Source organism: Ictidomys tridecemlineatus, chromosome 7 (genome assembly GCF_052094955.1).
Source record: "Ictidomys tridecemlineatus isolate mIctTri1 chromosome 7, mIctTri1.hap1, whole genome shotgun sequence".
NCBI classification, from domain to species: Eukaryota; Metazoa; Chordata; class Mammalia; order Rodentia; family Sciuridae; genus Ictidomys; species Ictidomys tridecemlineatus.
Window position 1 is genome coordinate 37,179,004 of NC_135483.1, and position 25,749 is coordinate 37,204,752.

At 37.2% G+C, this 25,749-nt stretch overlaps 1 protein-coding gene across 2 annotated transcripts in view; it reads left to right on the plus strand.

The window, feature by feature from the left end:
- Nipal2 (NIPA like domain containing 2) overlaps positions 1 to 25,749 on the plus strand; it is a 79,875-nt gene that overhangs the window by 41,091 nt on the left and 13,035 nt on the right. For both annotated transcript variants that reach the window (XM_078016886.1, XM_078016887.1), the window contains 3 exons: positions 9,187 to 9,308; positions 17,577 to 17,673; positions 24,822 to 24,957. In XM_078016886.1, coding sequence (XP_077873012.1) covers positions 9,187 to 9,308; positions 17,577 to 17,673; positions 24,822 to 24,957 — 355 coding nt within the window. The remainder of the gene's footprint in view (positions 1 to 9,186; positions 9,309 to 17,576; positions 17,674 to 24,821; positions 24,958 to 25,749) is intronic.

Below are 25,749 nucleotides of genomic sequence, written 5' to 3' on the forward strand. Positions count from 1 at the left end.
AAATTTTGGAAATATAGTTGTTAATAGAAAACAAAGAGAGTAATGGAGGAAGGAGTGGTCTGGTAAAACTAAGCCTAAAGTCAATGAAAAAATAAATAAAGTGAATGATGAATAGAAAATGAAAAGAAAATAAAAGTAGTCTTCCTGGCTATAAAAGAGATTTCTGTTACACTTCGAAGCTATCATTTATTCATTGTGTCTTCTTGCTTTTGTTGGAAATATCATTGGTGGGAAGAATTAGAGTTTCATATTTTATTCCTTGACAAAATCCTGCTTGAATTGCTGCTGACATATGATAATGAATACAGATACTTTAGGCACTTGAAATAAAACAATGCCTGCCCTCTTCCAGGGAGATCATATTTTTCGAAAAATGTGAGCTCTAAATGTGACACCAGTGTTGGTATGTTGAGCATTTGTTCTCCCAGATCATGTTTCCCTGGAGCCTGATGTCTTGAAAGTGTTTTCACTTTTTCTTTTCCTCCTTGGTTTGATTCTGCTAGTAGAGTTTTTAGTCAACATTGTCACATTTTTCATGGTTAAAATGTTTTTTTAAATGTATTCATATGTGAACTGTATCTTTTGCCGCATATTATTTTTTCTGTACTCTTTTTTATGTGTTGTGGTTTATGGAATCATTTGCGGAAGTCACAGGCCATCAGAAGTAAGAATGACCAATGCCCAAGTTTCATAAATTAAAAAAGCAGATCCTATGTTGATTTTGTCATTTATCAAATGTCTTAAGGAAACATTGAACACTTTTATCTAACACCTGTTATCTTTTGTAGTGGGTGGTTAGTTACCAATTAAATTAATATGACTTAATGAGATAATATACATGGATTTAGTGGAAGATTTGCTAATTGTCTTGAATATTGTTAGTAAAATGATAATTAGGGCTGAATCCCTGCCCTTAAATAATTTACAATTCATAATAAAATAAATACATAAAAGCTAGGTAGTGTGGCACAGCAGCTCAGGAGGCTGAGGCAGGAGGATCACAAGTTTAAAGCAGCCTCAGCAACTTAGTGAGGTCCTAAGCAATATAGTGAGACCCTGTCTCAAAATAAAAAATAAGGGCTGGGGATGTGGCTCAGTGGTTAAGCACCCCAGGGTTCAATACTGGTTACCAAAATAAACACACACACACACACACACACACACACACACACACACACACACACGCACACACACGGTTTTTAGAAGTAGAAAACAATGTATATCATAATGTCATGAGCCATTAGTTTAGATCTCAGCACTACTGACATCTCAGGCTCCCTAATTCTTTGTTGTAGGGAGATATTCACTGCATTGCTGGGCGTTTATCACCCTACAGTCCTTTACCTACTAGATGTCTCTAGCACCCTCTACCCCACTTACCACAATCAAAAGTGTCTCTGGACATTATTAAGTGCCCCTAAAGGACACAATTATGCCAAATTGAGAACCACTAGGTTAGAATAAAGAGAAGTAATCTCTCTGAAGATCAGAGGGAATTTTTTATATCAACATTTAAATCAGTCCTGACTTACTGAATAGGACAGGCATAGGCCACATCCAAGGACATGAAGGGGGCACATAGAGGGACTAATGCAGGGAGCGTCCACAAAGGTACAGTAGTGGCAAAGTAAGTGTCTGTTTACTAACTGTACTATAACTGCTGCCTATAAGGACTAGGAGAAAAATAAGAAAAACTCATAACTATGGAAAAAGAAAAGATGGAAATATCAGTATGTACAGATGGTTTGCTTATGTACTTTAAAAAAATCCAAGATTAACTAAACATTACTAGATACAATAAATTAACAAATTAAAGGATCTAATTAAATTCACTCTAATGGATTTGAATCTGGATTCAACTTCTGCTTTTTACTATATGGCCAACCATATATAGATAAGTATTACTTCTCTAAGCCTCAGTTTGCTGACAAATACATAAAAAATGTTTTGAAAATCAAATTGGATTATTCACATAAAAGCACTTTGAGAACTGTAAAACTCTCTCACTCTAATTGTTATAATTACTATGATCACCTTAATATCCAAGAGATTCCCAAGAGGTAATACTAAAACAATAAGAAATGGGGAAACACACACATACACACACACACACACACACACACACACACACACACACAAGAAAACAAAGTAAAACTTCAAATTAATTCTTTGATAATTTTTATATGTTAATAACAGCTAACAACTTTTGAACTTTTATTCTTGCCAGGTACTATGTTGTGCTGTTCATGGATTATCTCATTTAAATGTAGGAACACCCCATTTCCAGAAGCAAAATTTGAAACTTAGGTTAAAGAGCCATCTAACTGGTGCATGATGGGCCAGTATTCTAACAGTGGCCACCTGATAAAACTGTAGCATAATGGTTTGGGGTGAGTCTCTAGCATCAGAGAACTGTTTGACTTTTTCAGAGTTAATAAATAAGTTATTTTCAGAGTTATTATTTTCAGAGTTAATAAAATAAGCTCTTATAAGCCTCAATTTCCTCATCTTTAAAAATGAAGGTTAATATTACCTACCTCACAGGATTAAATTATGGCCTATTCCATAATAAGAACTCAAAATGTTCGCTGTTCCTGTTATTACTTTTACAACCAGCAGCAACCACCACTGTGCTCTGCGAGTTAATCAGAGGAATTAGAATATTTTTCTACCTTTAGTAGTCCAGGTAACATTTCCCAGAACTCTGGGAATTTTATCCCTTTCTAACTGAATGTTTTTGGAATATGGCTACATCACTTGTATCACATTTGTTTCGTACAACAGTTAAAAGTGATCAGTTCTTGCCTTTTAATCAGTGGCATACAATAAAACAGGATTTAGTCACATATCCACACATTTTCCTCTGACAAGCACTATCATAAGATCACTTTATACTTACAGAAGTCCAGGGAAGACTTTTCCCCAACTGTGTTCAGTAATGTGTTAAGTCAGTATATTTCCTTTGGACCTTTATTGCTGTTGCCTTGAGAAAATTAAGATCTTTCTGTTAAAAGCAAAAAATGCATTTTCCCCCCTTTTCAGGGTCTAAAACCAAACAGGGAAAAGAGTAGTTACTGGTGTTTCTTAAAGATTAACATATGAGCACGCTAAAAAATTAAATTGTCAAAATGTGAGAAGAAAAATCATTTATTTTTCCCTGCTTCAAGCAAATGAAAGTTTGTTTTTCACGATGGAACAAATAAAGATTTTGGGGCCATGTGGAAACAAGCTGAACTAATTTATTGCCAAATGTTGCTCTGTGGCTATGAAGCTTTTCACCACTAGCCTCAAAAAATGACCTCACAAAAGCTATGTCTGAAAGGAATCGCCAACTATTATTAACTCAATGACAAGCATTGGACTCTGCTCTGATTCTTAGTGGATTAATAATTTTAAATTATTTTAATGGTTACTTTTCCTTTTTAAAAGCACCAGATTTTTCTCCCCTTTGACCAGCCAAAAACTATAGTATTTTCCTCTCTCTTCTCCCAGTCATCAAAAGTCTCAAACCTAATAGTCCGAGATCCTTGTTGATTTGAGCCCAGATAATGTCATCATAGAAATAAAAACTGCAGTCAACTAACTCATCAGCACTCCCCCAGAGACCAGGAACTGGATTACTTCAAGTCACCTACAAAGGGTTTCCCCAGATGGGAAGCCAAGGGATTAATAGCGAGATGAAGGCCACCTCCTTCCTTCCTTCTCACACACCCGAGATCACTGTGGTTTGGGTCCAGAATCTAGAAGAGTATCGCAGCCAAATGAAGCATCATTTCTAATGGGGAGGACAGATTGGACATTTTGGTTTCAGATACCTCAAGAATGGGAGCCTTTCTGATGGCAGAGCCAGGACCATTTGGATTCCTGTATCACTGAGACTTCCCAGTCTAGGGTGCCTTCGAGGAGTCTGGAATGGCTGCATTTATTGGAGGGTGGTCCCAAATGTCTGGAGTTAAGCAGTCCAGTCTGCTCTGTGACTTCTGGTATCCCAAAGAGCAGAGACTGGTTTCCTGTTAATCAAGGTACATATTTTGAGGACTAAAGGAATCAACCTTGTTTGGAGTGAGGTTGGTTGAATATTTTAAGACTCTGAAGGCTCCCAGAAGTCAGGTCAAGTTATAAAATAGGCAGTTAATACTACTTGGCATCCAACTGGGGAGTGAGTTCAAGATTCAAGGAGATTCCAGGTTTTAGTGAAAGGGAAAACTGGTCTAGAAAACAGGATGTTAGTTGAGGAAGAAGTGTATATCATCGATCCTGGATGCTAGGCAAGTGCTGTACCACTGAGCTACACCCCCAGCCCTGCACATCAATCTTGAAGTGAAAGACACCCCACCCCCTGCGGGGTGGGAGGGGAATCAGCTCATTGGAGGTGCCAGCAAACAGCAGCACTAGGAGGAACCGGATTCTAGGCTTGGTTCCCTGTGAACACATTTGTACTTCATTCCTGTCCACAGGTGTCTACAGGAGACTTTTGCAATAGGAGACCAGGCACCTCCTGAAACAAGGGCTGCACTCTCACAGCCAGGCCAGTTACAAGTCAAGTATTTCCCACAGTAGAAAATATTCCCTAAAGCACTACTTCAGGGAAATATAAATGGTCAAAAATGATTTGGAAATATGACAATCACATGCCCCTTACGCAATCCATGTGAACATCAACACATTAGGAGATCTGAGAGGTCTTCTGGTGAAAGAACTACTCAAATTCATCTAGCTCTCCTCTTCCCAAATAATATTTGACTCCTTTGGGCCTTTTTTGGTGAGGCCTCCACCTTTTGAAAACTGGTTTCAGGGAACACCAATTTGGGAATGCTCTTCTAAATGAACATTAGAGCCCCCCAAATTATGTGAGACTAGTCAGGGACCCCAGAGACCTCTGCCGGGAGGAATCGTTTCCTTCTTTCTGGCCTGTTGGTGATCTGTACAGTTGTGGGGGGCTCCACGCATTTAGACTACCAGGTGAATGACAGTTTGAGCTTTCCATTCAGCAGCCCTAGCCCTTAATGCATACAAGAGGCAGTGGAATGAAACAGAAAACAGACTGCCTAGTTTCCAATCCAAGTTCTCAGCATATTAGTTGGAAAACCCCAAGCAAAATAGTTATTCTCTTTGTGACTCAGTTTCCTCATTTGTTAAATATAGATAGTAATAGTTTAAGATTATACATTAAATATCATGCATGTTGAATACTGTATGGCATATACAGTGCATGTTTTAATAATATAATTATATAATAGTAAACAATAGTCCTCCCCTTATCCAGTTTCTGTGGTTTTAGTTACCCATAGTAAACTGCAATCTGAAAAATATTAAATGGAAAATTGCAGAAATAAACAATTCATAAGTTTTAAATAAATTTTATTAAAGCATATTGTAATTACTAGATTGTATTATTAGTTATTGTTGTTCATCTCTTACTTTGCCTAATTCATAAATTAAACTTTATTATAAGTAGGTAGACATAGGGAAAAAAGCAGCATACATAGGATTCAGTCCTATGTGAGATTTCAGGCACCCACTGGGGGCCTTAGCATGTATCAACTGTGGACAAGGGGGGACTACTGTCATAGTTTTTCACAGATTTGTGGTAAGGATTAAATTAGAATATAGAATTGTGCTTATTAGTATTAGCTATATAGTTTCTATTATCATGTTTTAATATTATGCTGATCATAATAAAACAATCATGTTGACCATACTTGCTGATGAAATCAATAGTTCTAAGAATATCACCTTAATAAAAAGGATTACCTTGCCTTAGTACATTCCCTCCCAGGATACCTAGTATACACCTACTGTAAATAGTAGGAATTTGCTTGTATACCTGTTTTACTTTTATACCTGTTTTGCACATAGGCCAAGTTTATACAAGAAGGTTTCATTGCTTGTATATTCTGTCAAGCTAAATGTGAAATCTCCACTGTCAACTTTTAAGTAACTTGCATCATATTTGATCAGAAAACATAATTGATGCAGGTTGGGATGTGAGGGAGAAAGATGAGTCACTTCCTTGAGTGGTGAGTAGTGTTCAGCTCCAGACATGGACTCCTACCTGAAGTTTACCCACAGTGCCCAGCTGCTCTGTCTCCAATATCCAGATCTTGGTGCTTCATACACCAGTTCCCAAGGTTAGCTGGGGGAGGAAACATAGTGCTGCAATATTTGCTTCTCTGTGTTCTGTTAATTAGATCATTTCCTTCATTGCAGTTCCTTTTAAGACCAATGGGGCAAAGTTTTCACTAAGCAGTCAGAAGATGCTCGATGATTCCTTCCTGTCCATACCTTCCACTGACTCCTTATAAACAGTTCCAGTGACAGTACCTGATCATCCTGAGATATATCATTAGGTATACTATTTTAGATTGATTTTTAAGTTGAACTTAGATGGCCTTTAACTCATGGCAAACAGTCAACATCCCGAGGGAATTGATCCTAGATCCTGTGTCGCATCAGGCCTCCAGGGGAGTTTCAAGCATATTCCGCTGCCCAGAACTGGCCTCTTGGGATCTAGAAGATATGATGACTTAATTCATACCTAGAGATCAGGGAGACTCATCCAGTTACAGCTGTATCAATAACTTGCTGGAGCTCTTCTGGCTAGCAAGTCGCAATGAAATTTGAATTTTTCAGAGACAGTTTCAGCTTTGATGAGACTTGCAGGAATCCAAGTCTTGACCATAATTGTAACCACTCCTGTGGGCCAGAAGCATATCTCTACTGCCTGCTTCTTTTGGATATTACATATCCATATCACTCTTTTGGGTAACAGGGCCAAAGAAGATAAACTAGCAAGTTTTCTAAGTTAGAAATCTGTGTCCTCCAAAAGAGTATTTATGGTTTCACTGAAATAAAAATAGCAGGAACTGACATTCCATGCCACTTTTAGTAAAATATAGATATAGATAAACTTTAAGGAAATTTATTTAAGGAAGGACACATGACTATCTTCAACACTTTTAAGTACCTCCGAAAAATATGCACATGAGACAGTAAATTGCATTAAAAATGCAAATGGCACAAAATAAACAAGCATACAACTGTTAACAGCTATCTAGAACTGCTTTTGCAACTGTCATGAGTAGCTGAAATTAAAATTATCAAGAAAAAGAATGGGTTTAGTAGAGTTACTAGACTCACAGTGATGTGAGGCTCAAGCGAAATAATGTTATGTAAAAAGTGATTTTGAAAGTATAATTGCAAAATCATCAGCCTTTTTGTTTTTAGTTTCAGAATGCAATGAAGACATACTGATAGAGATGTGCACAGACACAGATGTAAATCAAAGATAATATTGAGGAAAACTAAATTAAATACCACTACCACCATATCATATAATGGAATACTATGTAAACCTCAAAGAATGAGACTGCCCTGCATCTCCTCCAAGGTGTTCTGTTAAGTGGGGAAAAAACAAAAAAGCAAGATGCAAAACAGTGTCTATAATATGCTATCATTTGTATAAAACGACAAAACTCATGCGCACTCACTCACATATGCATAAAACATCTCTGAAAAGAAAACCTAAGGACCCAGTGGTGGTGGTTAATGTTGGGGAGGGGAACTGGTGGCCTCAGGGTATAGGAGAGATCTAACTTTTCACTGATCACCTTCATTGTATCTGGAATTTTGTACCATATACCTGTGTTACCAACTCAGAATGAAATTAAAACAGGAAAGTTTATTGATGCTAGATTCTGTTAGAGGAGATCAAATCTGGTAGAGGAGCTTAATATAAATAAGAAATATAGATTTCCCAAAAGAAACAGTTGGAAGTCTCTGAGACTGATTAAAGTGTATTTTTTAATTAAATTGATTGATTCTACTTTACCAAGTTTAGAAAATTGTTTTTTTAAAAAATCTCTTTCTTCTTCGAGCTTAATTTGGAATAATTATCTTATATAATCTTTTTTTTTCTTTCAAAGAAAGAACATAACTGACCAATAACTTTTCTCCAGGTTCTTGTGTATGGCTTTTATTAGTTTGGTTTTATTACAATATTTAATAATGTATATTTTTTATTCCAAAAGTTCTCATTAGAAATAGCTTTAAAAATTATGTATCTAATCTCAAAGTATTACATAAAAAATTAGAGAAAACTTATTTGTAGCTTCTATTTTTAGCTTCTACAAATAAGTGTTGTCTAACTTGCGTGAAAAAAAATCAAACACTGTTCTCAGAAACTGGAGTTCAAAACCTAAATCATGTGGTTAAGAGAAATGAGAAATTAGTGCCTTCAAACTGTGAGATTTTATATACAAACCAAATTGTCTCGGGTTAGAACCAATGCTGCCTGTAAATTATTTCCACAGTGTCAAATCTCAGTGATAAAACAAGCTGAATTGTTTGTAGGTGTACTGAAAAAAAAAAATACTGCTTTTATCAGTTTTTCTTAGGTGGCTATTTATTTAAAAAAAAAAAAAAAAAAGAAAGAAAGAAAGAAAGAAAAGAAAGCTGTTTCAGTGGAAAGGACAAGTCCTCCGCCTCCTCCAGCAGCCACCCCTCCCATGCCACACTCTCTCCTCTATCGTGTTAAGTGATGCTGAGGACACACTCCTGTCATTGGGTTGATGATGCGATGCATTTTTACTAAGCTAACCTTGCAACCCTCAGTCCTAAATTAGAATAATTAAAATTCGGCAGCAACGTCAGCAGCCCTGTTGTTATTCCTGCTGAACCAACTCCAATAGATGGCAGTGATTAAGGCACTCATTTTACCGGAGTCTCACAGTGTGAAATCACTAGGGCGAGTGTCTCTGGGGCTCCAGAGATGCTCAAGTGCAGGGCAGGTCATCATGTGGTGGACTTGCCTGTCCTCTGGGCTCTGAGATCTAGATTAGGTGGATGGAGGTGAGATGTATTTTCCCATGCGCATGTGCACATGTTCTGACCTTCTCTACCTTTGAGAAAAGCTCCAGAGAGGCCAAGACTCATCTGAAACAACAGAGAAGAACCAGAAGTTATTTTCTGGCCCATCCAATCCCTGGATTTGATGCCCCTGTAAAGGTCATGCCGTTTGGTGAACATGTGATGTTACAGGATGGCTTGATGAATCATATTTTTAATAGAGAGGGGCTGCCAGCACTTTTACAAGTAATGCTCTGTCTCTAGGTAATGTCTGAGTCAACAAAAAAGTTTTTAAGTGTCCCTTTTCAGTTGGCTTTGTCTTTTCTGTTTTATTTAAAGGTATGACATTCGCATTTGCAGGAACATATTTATTGGTGAATTTTGCTCCAAATATAACTCAGGCTGTCTCAGCAAGAACAATACAGTATTACTTTGTTGGCTGGCAGTTCCTGGTCTATGTGGTAAGAATTCTAAAATTCCACTATTCCTGAAGTGATACTATCTAGACCACTGATGTCTGCAGATGTTGGAGAGCTGGTACGACTTTTTCTTCTCAGCATTAGAAACATATTGAAATTAAAATCTTTTTGAGCATTACCAAAGTATTTGAAATATTAAATCAGCAGTAGAAGCATCTTCCAAGAAGTCCTCATTTATTACTGCAACAGGTTGTTTGAGATGAGCAGGTATGATCCCGAGAGACATGTAAAGAAAACATGAAAAGAGCTGATACAGACATTTGAAGCTATTATTTGGGGGTGCTTTATTTGATACAGTGATTGTTATCAGGTGATTGTAAGGAGAGACCATGATTGAAATGGTTAATATGTAGCTTGTTACAGAATTTGGCTAAAATTGGAGAATAAAAATACTCTAGAACAGGAAGGTAGTAAGAAGAAAACTGAGATAGTCTTGCTGAGCATTTAACCATGATTTGGATTGGAAAAATAATTGTGAATTTAATAAACAGAATCAAAGCATACAGGCAAGGTATGTTCTTAGGATTAGAAATGACCTCAAAAAGCTGTGTGGTATACTCCTCTGCTTTTAAAACGAGTTAAAAAGTGTGATCCTAGTTGATATACCTAGTATTTAAAAGTGTGACCTTGGCATTTGCAGGAATATGTTTACTAGTTTTGATCTAAGTGTAATTCAGCGTAATACAGCAGCAATTCCTAGTCTATGAATTCTATGTATCTTACTATCTCTGACCTATAATTTGGACCCCTGGGACAAATATTCTTAGGTCTTTCCTATAAAGACCTATCTATAGGAAAGACCTCTTTACCCCTTTCACTTTTACTTTCTCTTACTCTATAAGGATACTTAACTTTCTCTGTTTTCAAAAAAATTCCTCATACATTACACACCCTTTAAAAATCTTTCCTATTTGCCTTCTCCCCTTCACCATCAAAAGATGCTTTCAGATAGTCTGACTACTCTTGCCAACCCTGTCCACTCTCTCAGATCCCATTCACTCCTCTCCTTACAATCTAGTAGATCCCTCCCACATCTTGTCAAATGGAATTGCATTTTTTGCTCCTGACACTTCTTGAACTTTGCACAGCATCTGCTGTCTGCCCATCATTTTCTAGAATCCCCTCCTTCCAAATCCAGACATACCTGTCCTTCCCAGGCCTCTCCTAAGCTCCAGCCCTATGTTCTCCACTTATTACTCATCCCTGTTTGGATATTTGGTTTCTTGAATGTAAGTTATCTGAAATTGAACCGATGCCTTTTCCCAAAAAACTCTCTCACTCCAATATTTTGTGTGTCTGCTTCCAGTCCTGAAAGTCTGAGCTACACATAACTTCTTCCACATCTTTACTCCCCACTCTACCTCTCATCCTATTGGATGTTTTAAAGTTTCTTGAACTTGACCCTTCTTTTATATTTCCATTGCCTTTGCATCAGTTCAGGCTTTCATCATCCCTTGCTCAGACATCCCTTGCCTCTTAATGAATCTGTCCTCTTGCTGCTCATCCTCAACACTGTGGCTGGAAGTATTCTCCTACAAGAGAGATCTGCTCAATTAGTGCACTGTAGCCACATAATGCAGTGCCACTGTGTCTGTGGTTCCCTCTGCCAGCAGAGTCCTAGCTCCTTGGAACCCTGTCTCCATGCCCTTGCAACTTCCTCCAAACTTGCCCTCATGGGCACAGCTCAGAGGGGGCATCTTCTGTTAAAGAGCATATTACCAAGATAGTTGCTCCATTTTCTGGGCTCTCTGTATGACACATTATGTTTTAATCACCTATTTTCCTTTCTGTTCTATTCCAGTAGACCATGCACACCCTCAGGGAAGAATCATTATTGGTCAATAAATTAGTTAGCTGTCAGTCATAATGCTCTGCCTATTTAAACACCTGTTCTTGATATGTTATGGCTCTGATTTTCATTCTCATAACTTTATTTTTTTCCCTAGCTCTGTCACTTCTTATCTCCTCCTGCAGCCCCTGTCCCCAACCCCAACCTTTAGGATTGGGCTTCCCAACTCAGATGAGCCTTCCCGAGGTCATTCGTACATCGTGCCTTCCCCCACCCATTCATTGTCCTGCCTGTCCACCAAACTCAGTTCTTTATCAGATTTCATCGATCAGCTATACACACTAGAAGTTTTAATCCCTGTGATTTACTTCTGTTCTTTAAACTTTGTTGAATGTTTCATGACAGTCCAGACTTGAAGTCCTACCAACACATTACTACTTTCTGCCTACAGGCAAAACAGTCTTTATCCAGTAAGAAAAGAGTGACATAACCTGTGATCAGAAAATTAATAGCCTGAGCTGAATCCTTTGGAGATTAAAGAATAAAGATCAAGTCTTATTTCTGAAATAAACTGCATTGCTTCATGATGATGTATCTTGTGTTAACACCAGAGAAAATATTTGAAAAGAACAAAGCCACTTTTTATTAAACCTTATATTTCCACAAAAATACTCTGAAATTAATTAAACTTTGTCATTTCCCAGAGTCAACTCTTAAATTCATTCATTTATTTATTCACTCATCCAGTCAACTGACTAGCCACCTTGGTTACAGAGAGGAATTCCCATAGCAGGAATTTTACAGTACCAGGATATATCCACCCTTCAGTAAAATTGTATAGTTATAAGACAGTATATTTGAAAGAAAATGCCGAACAGGAAAAAAACGGTAGCTAAATCTAGGTATTTATAAAATAGCACAAAATAAGTTTTAATATGGAACAGCACTGGACGTTGGATTAGACTTTAAGGGTAATAGGTTCATGTAATAGTAATGTAGAATTTAATCCATTATATGGTTTTTTTCTCTGAAGACTCTGGGGGTGATTAGTTATATACAGAGATCTTAAGATTTAAATCTGTTAAACATCTAAGTAATTAACATTTAATCATCAGGTATGACAGATTCTGTACTCTTTCTGCAAAGTATGACTGCAAAGATCATAATTACACAATTGAGACTACTCTTTGACAAATCATTCATCTGTTTATGTAATTACACTGCATATAAATACAGCACCAGAATTGCTTTCCAGGACTGATCAACTAACTTACAAAATGAATAAAAATATTTGATATTTTAATAAGCTTTGCACTCTTCAAAACAGGGATTGTAAATGGTATTACAGGCAGGGTCATACCATCCCTTACCTTACGTGTTGCCTGACAGATGGGTGTCTGTTTTACCTTCCAGGTTTCCACTAGGTGGAAACTTCGCAGCCACAGGGCCCAGGAGCTCTAATCAAGCATTCTTTTGCAAGAGGATTTGAGCAGCCTGGTGTCAGCTAGCAGCAGAAGAATGAAGTGCCCTTTTTTCACTCACTAACATAACCTCTCCCCACCTGTCTGCCTCAGATGGGTAGCTCCCCTCATTGATACTTGCCAAAAATAAAAAATGAGCATGGATTCAAAGCCAGACTGGCTTAGAGAGATATGGCGTAACAGGTCCCTCTGTGGAATCCATCATCTCTGTCAGCAGATTAAAAGCCAGAAGTCCTTGAGGAAAGAGACAGGTTTAATTTTGTTAGTCCTGTGTGCCCTACGTTTATTTGACCAAGAAGCCCTTTTCTGAAGGACCTTTTTGAGTAATTCGTGTTCACATGTTCTGCAGAGTCCACGTGAGGAAATGTAGCCCCAAGCCCCAATTACTTCATGTTCTTTGGCAGGCTTCATCATGGCCATTTTGCCCACCCAGATTTTCCAACAGACTATTCAAATAGAAACCTCTGTCATGAATATAAAATCCTTCACAAAATAATCTGCATGGTGCTCATTTTAGCTCCTCCAGACAAAAAATTAAATCAGCAGAAGCAAAGGCCAAACCTGTCATTTGGGGTAATCCTATTCCTCAGAGCTGATTGTTAAGTCAACGTTTCTGGCAAAGCTCCTTCACAACCCACTGTCAGGTGTTTAAAACCTGAAGGGCGAAAGCTGCATGTTTTTATAAGACATGCAGTTGTCTCTTGCCTGATATTTCTTTGCTTTATTTTCTGGATGCATATAGTACTCGTGTGTCTGCACCATTAGACATTTCTGCAGCTCAGTAGACCATGCTCATGGAGCAGCTGAGCACTGTGCATAGCTCCGACTACAGTCTTATGTTTTACCTGCCTAATGACCCTATACCTGGGGCACGAATATCCTCTACATCTCACAGATGGGCAAGCTGAGGCTTAGAGAGATCCAGTAACTTGCCCAAGGTCACATAAATATGAAATGGGAGAGCCAGAATTCAAAACCAAGTTGTCTTCCTCTTGGGGGGAGGTGGGGACACATTCAAACACACTTCTCTAAACACCTCTCTATGCAGAATTAATAAAACTGATTACCAAGGACCAAGTCTTTGTCCAAACTTGGCCTAGGAGAGAACTTGCAAGGCCCATTCTTTTTGGACAAAGGTGCTGCATCAAAGGGCTATGCTTCCAAGAAAAATCTTGGTAAGAGAAAAGGAGGTAAACTCGTGCTTGGATTTTTATACTGGAAGTGGAGCATCCAACAAGGAAATTGTGTCTGCCTTTTCCACTTCACTCCTGAATATCCAGAGCCCTTTAAGCCACTAAAAACAGGGTGACTGGTGCCTCTAAGTCTAAATAGACTAGAGAACCAATCCAGAAAACCCAAAATCAATGTAGAAAATTCCTCCCAAAGATTCCATTCCTTGCTGGGCATGGTAGCGCACACCTGTCATCCCAGCAGCTCGGGAGGCTGAGGCAGGAGGATCACAAGTTCAAAGTCAGCCCAGCAAACATGAGGAGCTAAGCAACTCAGTGAGACCCTATCTCTAAATAAAATACAAAATAGGGCTGGGGATGTGGCTCAGTGGTCAAGGGTCCCTAAGTTCAATCCCTAGTACCCAAGGGGGGGAAAAATCATTCCTCTGGAAAGATTTCAGGTAACAGAACCTGAATTTGTTTTCTATTATTCTATAACAAATTGTCACAAACTTAGTGGCTTAAAATAACACAAATTTATGACTGTTGTTTTCTAGGTCAGAAGTCTTACTCAGATCTTGCTAGGCTAGCTTTGCTCCCTGCCAGAGCCTCCAAGGGAGAATCTGACTCCTTGCCTTTCCCAGCTTAGAGTCACCAGTGTTCCTTGGCTCCCATCTTTCCTATGTGGCAGCTGTCTGCTGCAGCTGGGAAGCTTCTCTTCTTTTACAGACTTGTGTAATCATGTTGGACCCTTAAATCATCCAGGATCATCTCCCCACCTCGAGTTCCATAACCTTAACCACATCTGCCAAGCCCCTTTCCATGTAATATCATGTAGCCAAAATAATAATAATAATAATAATAATAATAATAATAAATAATATCATGAGGCCACAGGTTGGAGATTAGGACATGGACTTCTTTGGGGAGCCATTATGCTGCCTACTGGGGCAGCATTCACTTAACCCCTGACCCTCAATTTCCTCACCTGTAAAGTGGGGATAACTATAGTTTCTACCTCCTAAAGAGGTTGTCAGGATGCCATGAATTAGTACAAGTAGAGAAAAGCGTGCAGCATGCAGTGGGCACACAGTAGGACCTGTTGTTATTTCTAACCTCAGAGATAGCAGTCAGCAGTGCAGCCTCTTCTTGGGGCACAGCAACCTGTGACATTCCAGCTTCATTAATATTGATATTTTAGAGGAAAAAAAGTTATATAAAAAGAATAAACATTAATTCATACTTCTTGAATATTTTATTCCTGAGACCTGTGATCCCTTGGCACAAGGTGGAACCCAAGTCAACTATAGTCATTCTGTGAATAACGAGAACTCATGTTTTATGTTTCTGAAGTCATAGAGATGAAATTTGAAAAAAAAAAAAAAAGGTCATACATGATCTTTAGAGCTTGGAACCATTACCCTCATTACCCACCCACCCCCAAAAAATTAATAGCTGGAGTGCAACTAGATGTAGCTCCCATGCTCCATGCTTTATTTAGTGCAAGAAGAGCTTTCTGGCCTCCAGCAACGAATACAGCACTGCTGGGAAAAATCTGTGATTGCATCCGTGGGAAATGGAAGCCTGTGCTTGGGGACACCAAGCCAAGAGGAGCCTGTTAACTGGTGGTGAGGTGCACAGCGATTGGGACACCCAGTGTTTTGATGGCTGCTTTAGGGAAGGCAAAGAGATGGCACTCTAATAGCTTTTGTAGCACCACTCAATTGAATTAAAGGCCTGGCAAATGAGTCCTATAAAAAAAGAAAAATAGTGAAAATAATTGGCTTACTTTATCAGGGGAAGAAAAGTCCAAAGGATGATCTAATCTTCCATATTAGATGAGAAGCTTTTTAGAATGAGTAAGATATGGTCCTGTGGCTTCCCATGCCCACAGAGGATTAAAGGAAAACACAAATCAACAAGCAAAACTTTGAATTCAAACAATTAGATTTATTAGATTTAGATTTATTTAGATTTAGAGAGGGCTCTGCCAGTAAAATGTAATCCTCTCCAGCGATTTTTAAGTAAAAATTCAATGATGTACTTGTCTGTTTTCAGAAATTTAAGACTTCACATTTGATTTCAGTCCAGAGATCCCATCTCTTATCAAAAAAAATAATAATAGCCTGGCTTCTGGTTATCTTAAGGGCTACAAAAAAAATGTTTTTAGTATTAAAACAAAAATAAAACAGAATTTCAGAATTACACTGGAGTTTTCTTAAGGGTAGGAAAATTTTACAATTTCAGTTACTACTTATGGAACACTGTTTATCAGACAGTGCTCTCTGTATTTGGCAAGTTGTTTATAATAGATATAAGGTATAATTTATTTATTAATTTCATAAACATTTATTATGAGACTGTGTACTAGGCACTAGAGATGGAGTGGCAAACAGAACAGATAAGGTCCTTCTTTTCATTGAGCTAGCATTCTAATGGGAGAGACAGACAAGAAACATAGAGTATATGAACAAGAAATGCACCAGGCAATGACATATCGGCTACAGCAACCTAAAACTGTGGGTGTGGCAGGATGACTGGCTGGCTCTTTTAGATTAGAGTAGTCAGGAAAGACCGCTCAGAGGAGGTGACATTCTAGCTGAGAGCTAAGAAGAAGCCATCATGCAAAGATCAAGGAAAAGAGTGTTTTTGGCAGACAATAGTACAAAGGCCCAACGGCAGGAGAAATCCGAGGACTGCAGAGAACAAGGAAGGAAGGAAAGGAGGGAGGGATGAGCAAAACAGACAAAGAAAAATAAGGGAAAAAGAAAACAAGGGTCCTTCTGACCAGCCTTTGTGGACCATCCAAAGCAAGTGGTACAAACTTGAGTCCAAAAAGTTGTTTGGGTCTTTGTGATCCAGTAAAGAATTTGGATCTTAATCTACATGGGATAGAAAAAAAAGAAGAAGAAGAAGAAGTTTAAGCAAAGGAATGACTGGATCAATTTTTATTTTTACTTCCTGGATCATCCTGGATGAATTTCATTAGCATAATGCAGAGTGAAAAAGCAAGCAAGGGAAATAATCCCACATGGATAAAATCCAAGCACATGTGAAAATAAACATGGTCTTTGGGAATATGTAAAAATGTGGTAAACAAGAAAGAAAGCAAAGGGTGAATGCAAAGTGCAGTACAGTGGTTCCTGGGCAGAAGCACGTGAATTCTTGACATATTGCTACATATATCCAAAGTGTATATCATACATATTCTCCTCTGCAAATTAAATATTTCATTATCCCAATCACATGTTTAAATGATTCTTCTGGCTGCCGAATGGCTGGCTTGTTGAGAAGCAAGAGTAAGATCAGAGACAAGTTAGGAGATATTATTACAGTAGTCCAGGGAGAACATGGCAGAGGGTGAAGGATGGCAGAGGAAGGAGTTTTGGGCTTGTACAGCAGAACATATGGTGAGGTCATTGACCATATGGGCAAAGGCCCCAGGAGGAACAAGTTGGAAAGTAGGGAAATCAAGATTTAAGTGTTGCCCATGTCCATGTGGTGTACCTACTAAACACATCTGTGGACACGTCTAGTAGTCTCAGCAAGGTGAGGCCTAGAGAGCTAGGTTTGGGTGTCACTGGTGGATTGACCGTGTGAAAGCTCTGGATCTGGATGGCTGAGCTCCTTATATTGTTCTAGATTTATAATTGTCCCTGGGAACTTCAGTCACCCTCAGCGCTCATGGAAACTGTTGGGAAATCAAAAAGAGAAAGAAAATTTAAAATTTTTTTTTTAAAAAAGGAAAGAAGTGTGGCATTGTGAAGATTTTGCATAGAATAACTTACTCTTGTTTTTTTTTCATTTCTAGATTTTAGAAATATTAATTTTCTGCATTCTCCTATATTTCCTTAAAAGAAAAGGAATGACGCATATGGTGATTCTGCTTACTCTGGTGGCACTTTTAGGTAAGGGAATATATTGTGTTCTTATTCTAATTAGTCCATGTTAAGTCATAAATGAAGCTTGAAGGGAATATTTGAGCATTCTGTTACTTTCTGACTGTTTCTATTTTTCAACTCTGACCTATAGGAAGAAGTTGAGTCTAAACTATTCAGATTATACTTTGCATGCCCATTATACTTAATTGGGACATGTTTAATTCTTGACAAAATACACTTATGGACTTTTACTCCTTGGTAATTTTATGTACTCTATAAAAATTTGCAAATTGTTTTGAAGCAAATAATTGAAAAAAATTTTTAAAATAAACTAATAAACTTAATTTAAACTTTAAGTTAACAAGATCTGTCCTGTTTACATATTTTTAAAAACTTTAAAATGTGGCTAAAATGAAACATAAACATAAGCAGTATGATTTTGTTAAATACCATATTTCTTTTATTCATTGTTTGCCAACCCTTTTACTTCTTTTACCAGAGACTTCTTACAGGATTTGAAATCTGATACTTAGATAACCCACTATATTTTCATATATTGTCCCTCCCTTCTCCCTCTTCCCCCACCCCACATACTCATATATACCAACACAAGGAGATATTGCTAAACATTTGGGAAATTCCCTTTTCAATTTTTTTTAAACATTTATTTTTTAGTTGTACTTGGACACAATACCTTTATTTATTTTTATGTAGTGCTGAGAATTGAACCTAGGGTGCACACATGCTAGGCCAGTGATCTACCGCTGAGCCTCAACCCCAGCCCCCCCTTTTCAAAATTTTATTTATAACCCTTCATTAACCTCTTCTTTACCAATAAGATGATCCATATGTTATGTATTGTTTTCTATGACTGTAGATTATACTTATACCATTGGACAAGCTGTAGCCCCATGTAAATTAGGTACTGGGGTTTTCATTTTTCTGTCTCATCAACTAGTTTTTTTCCTTTGTATTGGAGGATTTGTGTTTAAGACAGTTACTTTTAGAAACGAATTCAAGTATGTTATTAATCAAGGGAACTTTATATTTCTTTCTTTCCAAATTACCAGGTAGGGAAAACAAAAGCAAATAACAAAAATAAAATGTATATTGTATAGGAAAATATTGAAAATAAAGTAAATTTTAAATAGGACATAAAATTAGAAAATTATCAATCATGAGCATAAATGTAAATGGCATAAGTTTACATAGTTAAAAAAGAAAGATTCTCAAATTGAACTTTAGAGAAACTCTCAAATGGATATTGAAAAAGATTCTGAAATTGGATTCAGCTATTTGCCTGGGTACAGCTCTTTAAGAGTTATCAAAATAGCTACCAATCAGGCCTCTAGGGTGCTTTCTTCACTGATCTCTCTTCCTCCAACCCTACCCCTGCCATGACTAGCCACTAAACATTAATGCAGTGGGCCTCAAACCCCCACCTTTTCCCATTGGTCTTATTGGTTGTTAAATATTTTGGCTGTGTACATCAATTTTATCTAAAGCAAGTAACTCAGGTTGAAAACTGAAGAAAGGGATTAGGATATTACTAAATTAAAATCAAGGGCTGGGATTGTGGCTCAGTGCAGAGCACTTGCCTCCCACGTATGAGGCACTGGGTTCAATCCTCAACTCCACATAAAAATTAATAAACAAAATAAAAGTATTGTGTCTATCTACAACTAAAATATATTTGTGTGTGACAAATGGGGGTAATCAATCAGTTCAGAAGAACATACATAATATCCTAAGGAAAATCTGCAGAAAGATGCAAAAATGTATAAATAGAAATATAAGGGGAAAAGAGACTTAGCTCATGGACTTAAAGTCATATTAGAATCTCTAATATTGAACTCCAAATCCTGGAAACAGAGAATAGGCCTTCTTTCCACTGCCTGTGTATCATTTACAAAAGTTGATTATGTAATTGGCCACACACAAAATAATCCTTGATCAATTCCAGGAAGTTGAAAGAATACAGACCACATTCTCACGTCACAGTAAAATAAAAACAGAAAATAATAACAAAAATAAAAACCAGTAAAACCTTCCCACCTGGAAATGTTATAAGTACTCTTAGGGCTGGCGTTGTGGCTCAGCGGTAGAGCCCTTGCCTAGCATGTGTGAGGTCCTGGGTTCGATCCTCAGCACCACGTAAGAAAATAAATAAAATAAAGGTATTGTGTACAACTACAACTAAAAAATAAATATTAAAAAAAAAGTACTCTTAAACTGCAGCTGGGCAAGGCAAGATTTAATTGTAGCACATACTTTTTAAATTACTATGCAAACACTTAATATTTAAACTGTAGTTAATGACTAATGCTGTATTCAGAGGAAATTAATTGCTTTTGATGTAAATCAAAGCATTCAGCTCAAGAAGTTAGAAAAAAACACTGAAATAAAGCTAAGGAAGGCAGAAGGGAACAATTGATAAAGACCAAAATGGATGAAATAGAAAACAGAAAAGCAATGAATTGAAAAATACACCCCAGAACAAGTTCTTAAAAGACAACTAAAAATAGATCCTCCATCAAGAAAAAAAATCACAGATACTCAAAAATAGAAATGAGAGATGAATGGAAAGAGAGATGTACACACATATATACTTAATAAAACTTAAATTGCTCATTTTAACATACAAAACAAATAAACTGTTTTTTTTTTTAAGGAAAATAACTATGAAAGAAATACAGGGGTTGTTAAGAAGTCACATTCTAAAAAAAACCAGGTCTAGACAGTTCCAAAGGTTCAAATCTTTAAGGAACAGATTATTCTGATGTTACTGGAACTATTTGAGGACATTAGAAGAAAGCCTTCCCTTTTTAAACTGTAATCAGATAAATGCTGATCCCAAATCTGAAGAAGATAATACAAATATAGAACACTCTGAACTAATTTCACTGCCAAATATTGATGGAAAAATCCCAAGTGAAATATATTAGCAAGTGGAATCCAGAGCAAATCATACCTCATGACCAAGTGATCTTAATGAAACTGCTTCTTTTTCTTTTTAACACAGCAACTTGTATTTACATTCTATATATGTGTTTAATGCTTCATCTTTCAGCTTACCTTCCTTGCCAGATTAAGTTTGTGAATATAGAACATGTCTTTTCTTTATACTACATATACTCTACCTAGAACTAAAACCCAGTGAGCACACTATAAGCGTTTGAATTATTAACTAAAAAAGTATGATTCTTTAAGAAATCCATTACTATAGTTCATCATGTTAATGAGTCAAAAGGGAAATATTGAGATGTTGGTCAGATGGTACAAACTTTCAGTCATAGGCAAATGTGTTCTGGGGATTTGATGTATGACATGGTGCTGTGGTTATCAATACTGCATTGTGTATTTGAATTTTGCTGAGTGTATATATTAAATGTTCTCACCACACACACACACAAAAAAAAATGGTAACTGTGAAAGGCAATAGATGGGTTTACCAACTTAATTGTAATAATCATTTCACTAGATATGTAGAGTACATCATATATAGAGCAATGTATACCTTAAATTTATCAATTTTATATTTCAGTGATGTCACAATAAACCTGGGAAATGTATAATTATCTCAATAGGTACTGAAAAGTCATATTAAAGCTTATCCATTCCTAATTTTTAAAAAACTTAATGATGACTATAAAGGTGTCCTCGTTACTATAAGAAATGAGAAAACAAGGTATCTACTCTTCACTGTGCTCCTCTTGCTTGAGTATTTCACTGTGGGCATTAATGACTTTACAAGGAAAAACGATTATGAAAGCCATGTGGTTACCTTGAAGAAAACATGTCTAGTGTCATATAAAATGGAAGAAGTAGCCCACGACATTGTACCCACCTGTAGTGTGAGTGAAAGCACACACAAGGCAAAACCTGGGAATGAGGGAAAGGAAAGCACATGTAGGGTGTTTTCTTTATTGTTGCTGTAATATTTATTGTGTGACAGATGAAAATGGAATTTGAAAAAGAAATAGAACAATCAGGAAGAAAGAAATCTGGCTTCTAGTGAGTTCCTTTTTCTCTTTATATATGCACAAATATATGTACATGTGTATTTATATATGTGTTGAATTGTAAATTGAAAACTTATAATTGTATGAATTTATGGGATATAAAGTGCTGTTATGATTTATGACTACAACGTGGAATAATTAAATTAGTTAACATATCCATCACCTCGATTCTTACTGTATCTTGTGATGAGGACAATTGAAATGTACTTTCTCAGCAATTTAAAAATGTGGACAAAAATCTCAGTTAGACCGGAGAAATACAGTGAGGAGGCGATAAAGAGGGTTTATCTGTCTTCACAAGAGGGTTTGTGTGTTCGTTTGGGTGTCGGAAGCTCTGTTGCAGTCTGTGGTCTCCTTTTTTAGAGGAATCCAAAGCCTCTTACCACAGTTCTTCTGGCAGGGCAGGAGGCTGGGAAGGCTGGGAAGTCCTGTCTATCCATAGCATATTCTTGTTGTCAAAGCAAAATAAACAAATGAAATATTGATGAATCTAAGAAGGAGACACTGATCTAGGGTCTGGCCATCTAGGAAGTCCGTGAAACGGGATGAGGAACTAAGAAAACATTGAAAGGGCCAAATGTCAAATACAAGCCAGCCTATATGCTGGAGGAAAATGGTGCTGTGAGAATAATGAAAGGAGTATATATTTATTGTTGAAAATTAAGAAAATAGAGAAAGATATAAAGAAAAAATGTTAACAATTGTGTTATGGGGCACAGTACAACAGTATGCCTGGTGTTCTCTGCCAGGCAGTTTATCAGGATTTTTTAGAAGCCTCCTCACTGTCTTACTGTCAACACAGTAATTCCCTTCAGGTGATTTTCCAAAGGAAATAGGCAGAGTGATAGATTTATGTTCAAAAATATTCACTGTAGCCTCATTGTAATAGTAAAATAAAAGGGATTCAATTCAGATATCCAAAAATAGGGAATTGTCAAAATAAATTATACATTCATACAAAGGCATTCTTTATAGCAAATAAAAGTCAGGCTTTAGAAGAATACTTTATGGCATAGAAAATATTTAATCTTAATGGAAAATAGGTTCTAAGTAGTGTATGCCATATGATTTACATGTTATAATACATTCATACTTATGAATAGAAAAAATAATGATGAACCTGAATGTTAAAAATGATTTGGGAGCAAGTATTGAGATTACAGATGATTTTAATTTTTCTTTCCAGGCTTTTCTGCATTTCCCAGTTTTTAAAAAATGAACATGTACACTTTTACAGATATTCCCAGTGCTATAGATAACAACTGACAGTATCTTAATGTAGGGGGGTTTTTTAGTCATTTTCTGTGCATGCATAAGCACTTTCTATTTATATGTGTATATAACATTAGAATTGCATGTTTCAAAATTGCATTACAATTTTTCATTTCTACCTATCCTCATCAGTCCCCCGACAAAAAAAAACTTCAAAGTACCTGACTTCAGCTTAGAAACAGCTGCAGTTACAATAGTGATTAATCAGTTGGTGTTTGAAAATATAGGGTAATAGAAAGATAGTTTATTTAGCAGTTTAATAAATAATTCTAGTTTTGCTTTTGTTTTGTGTTCAAGTATAATTTAAAATCAGATGGTGGTTAAGTTAGATGACCTTTAAGTTCTTTGCAATCCTGAGGTTCCGAAGCTAATGGAACAATGTGGTCAACTCCTCCATTAATTATCCCTTTGGGAGACCTGGCTGTTGAGACCACAGGACTATAACCATGTGGTGCTCCAATTCCAGGCAAACTATTTTAGGAGGAAATCAAGGTCCCTGAAGAGCTGACCTACAAACTTAAGCCATCAAGTGACATAGGGATCTCTATAGATATTTAAAATTCCCAGATTAGCTCAGATATGACTATTGTCATAATCAGTCAGATTATGACATCTGAAATACGTAAGAAGACCCGTCAAGACATCTGAAGATGGAGAGGGGACTGTTTTTTTAAGGGCCTCTTTGTTCTGGTTGGGGGGTTTGTTTTTAGAATTTATTACCTGGTCTCCTCTACTTATTTGGACTTTTAATTGGAAGAAAATACCTAATTTGGAGTGTACCCTAGAGTCCTTCAAGTTAAAGTACATTTTCAGATTTTGGAAAAGAAAATTATGGGAGGCTCTTCTCGGTTGGCCTTCACCTACTATTTTAAACATATTATATATATATATATATATAAATGAAGAAATAATACCATTCCAAAAGCTGAAAGGAAGAAACTCAGCTGTATTGTGACCAGGTAGCTCAACAGCAACAAAGGGAGTATTTCTCCTTCACTTGCCTTTGACTTTTGATTTCATCTAAAAATTAATTTGGAACTTTCTTTAGATTTCAGCTAAACCAAGGAATTTTTGCAACAGTAACTTCAGGGAACCTGAGACAGAAAGGAAGCACTAGGGTCCTCCTACAGAAGTGTGGGGAGAAAATGCTCATTGCTTTCACAGTGATAGGACCTGGTCATTTTTCTTAATTAGCATGTTGAACCTATGAAAAATGTGGTCACATAAGGATGGGTCCCCGTTTAGCACAGAAAATATATGATGTTGTTTATGTAAGTCTTAGATTTAAGGTTCACTCTGAGAAATGACACCTCAGCTCCTGTCCTGCTGCCAATTATTGTCTTTGTCGAAAACCATTTTTAATGTAACCTCTAGGCATGTCCTGACAAAAAGACTCACACATATACTTCAGACAAGTCTCAGGAAACGAGGAATGTGTCGCTTTCCACTTCCCTGTCTTCACATCTATTTGGCTTTAAATTTTTCCCATAGTTTGATAGATATTTTCCCACAAATGTCAAATGGACAGTCTGAACTCTCTCACCTCCCCCATCCCTGTTCTTGCCCTTCTCATCTACTAATGATTATAATCTCTGCAGAACCCTTTCAACAGCACTGAAAAATAAGCATCTTGTTCCGAAGATAAAAGCACCCCATCCACAGTTCTTGAGCTGATCTAAACAAATTTAAATTCCAGCACAGCCTGAGCAACAAAAGGGGCTGCTTGTGGAGGGTCACTTCTTCCCCTGCACCTTTCACAACGGTTTTTCACTCTTAAAGCACAATTGCCACACATGCTACTCCACCACAGAAACTCAAGATACGTGTCTGTAATTCTGTCTCAAATATGTACTTTATTTGTGTTTTTGTTTTCTTTTCCAGCCTCATTGACTGTTATTTCAGTGAAAGCCGTCTCAGGCATGATCACTTTTTCTGTGACGAATAAAACGCAACTAACTTATCCCATCTTCTATATCATGTGTATCATCATGATAGCATCTTGTGTTTTCCAAGTCAAGTAAGTTAGCGTCTTCATACTCACTAATCTTTCAACATTCCTGTGCTTCCTTCTCCAAGCGTTAATCTTCACTGGCTTCAGATGATAATTAAGATGAGCTGCAGTGGATTTCTAAGGGTGAAGGACCTGCAGCTTATCCGCAGCCAACATGCCTTGCTTTGTCCTTCGCATACAATAAGAAGTTTTTACTGAGCATCGCCTTCATGTCTTGTGCTTTCTAAAATATGGTCATAATCCAGCTAAGTGCGCTTTGATGCTTTCCTGATGCTCTTCTGCTTGTAATTAATATCCAACGTACACAGGTTGTCATTAGCAATAAATCAAAGGGGCAGGTCCACGTCCAGGATTTCATTCTAAATATAGGAAATACGTGAACCCTTCACCTTCATTTCTTAGCTCATGCTCATTAATTGCCCAGAGATGGACAAAACCAGACGTTTGGCCGGGAGGAAAATCCTTTCCCCAGAATTCTGCATCTTTGGCCAGAATTTTCTTTGCACCCATGGGATTGCAGAGTGATTGTTTTATGTTTCTCTTGGGTCCTAATAGTGGTGACATGGAACATTTTTAATTTCTGCTTTTCTCTGCCCCCACCCCCCTCTGCTCTAATCACTCCCTCTCTGTTTCACGTAGTGCTTATGCCTTTGCCTGCTAGGCCCTCTTGAGTTGGCCAGAGAGTTTTCTATTCACCCCCAATGCTACACCAAAGGACCACCCAGTGCCAGCCAGGAAATCAGAGCTCAGAACACGACTGATGCCTTCTGTGAAGTCTCCCTGTTATGGGCTGGATAT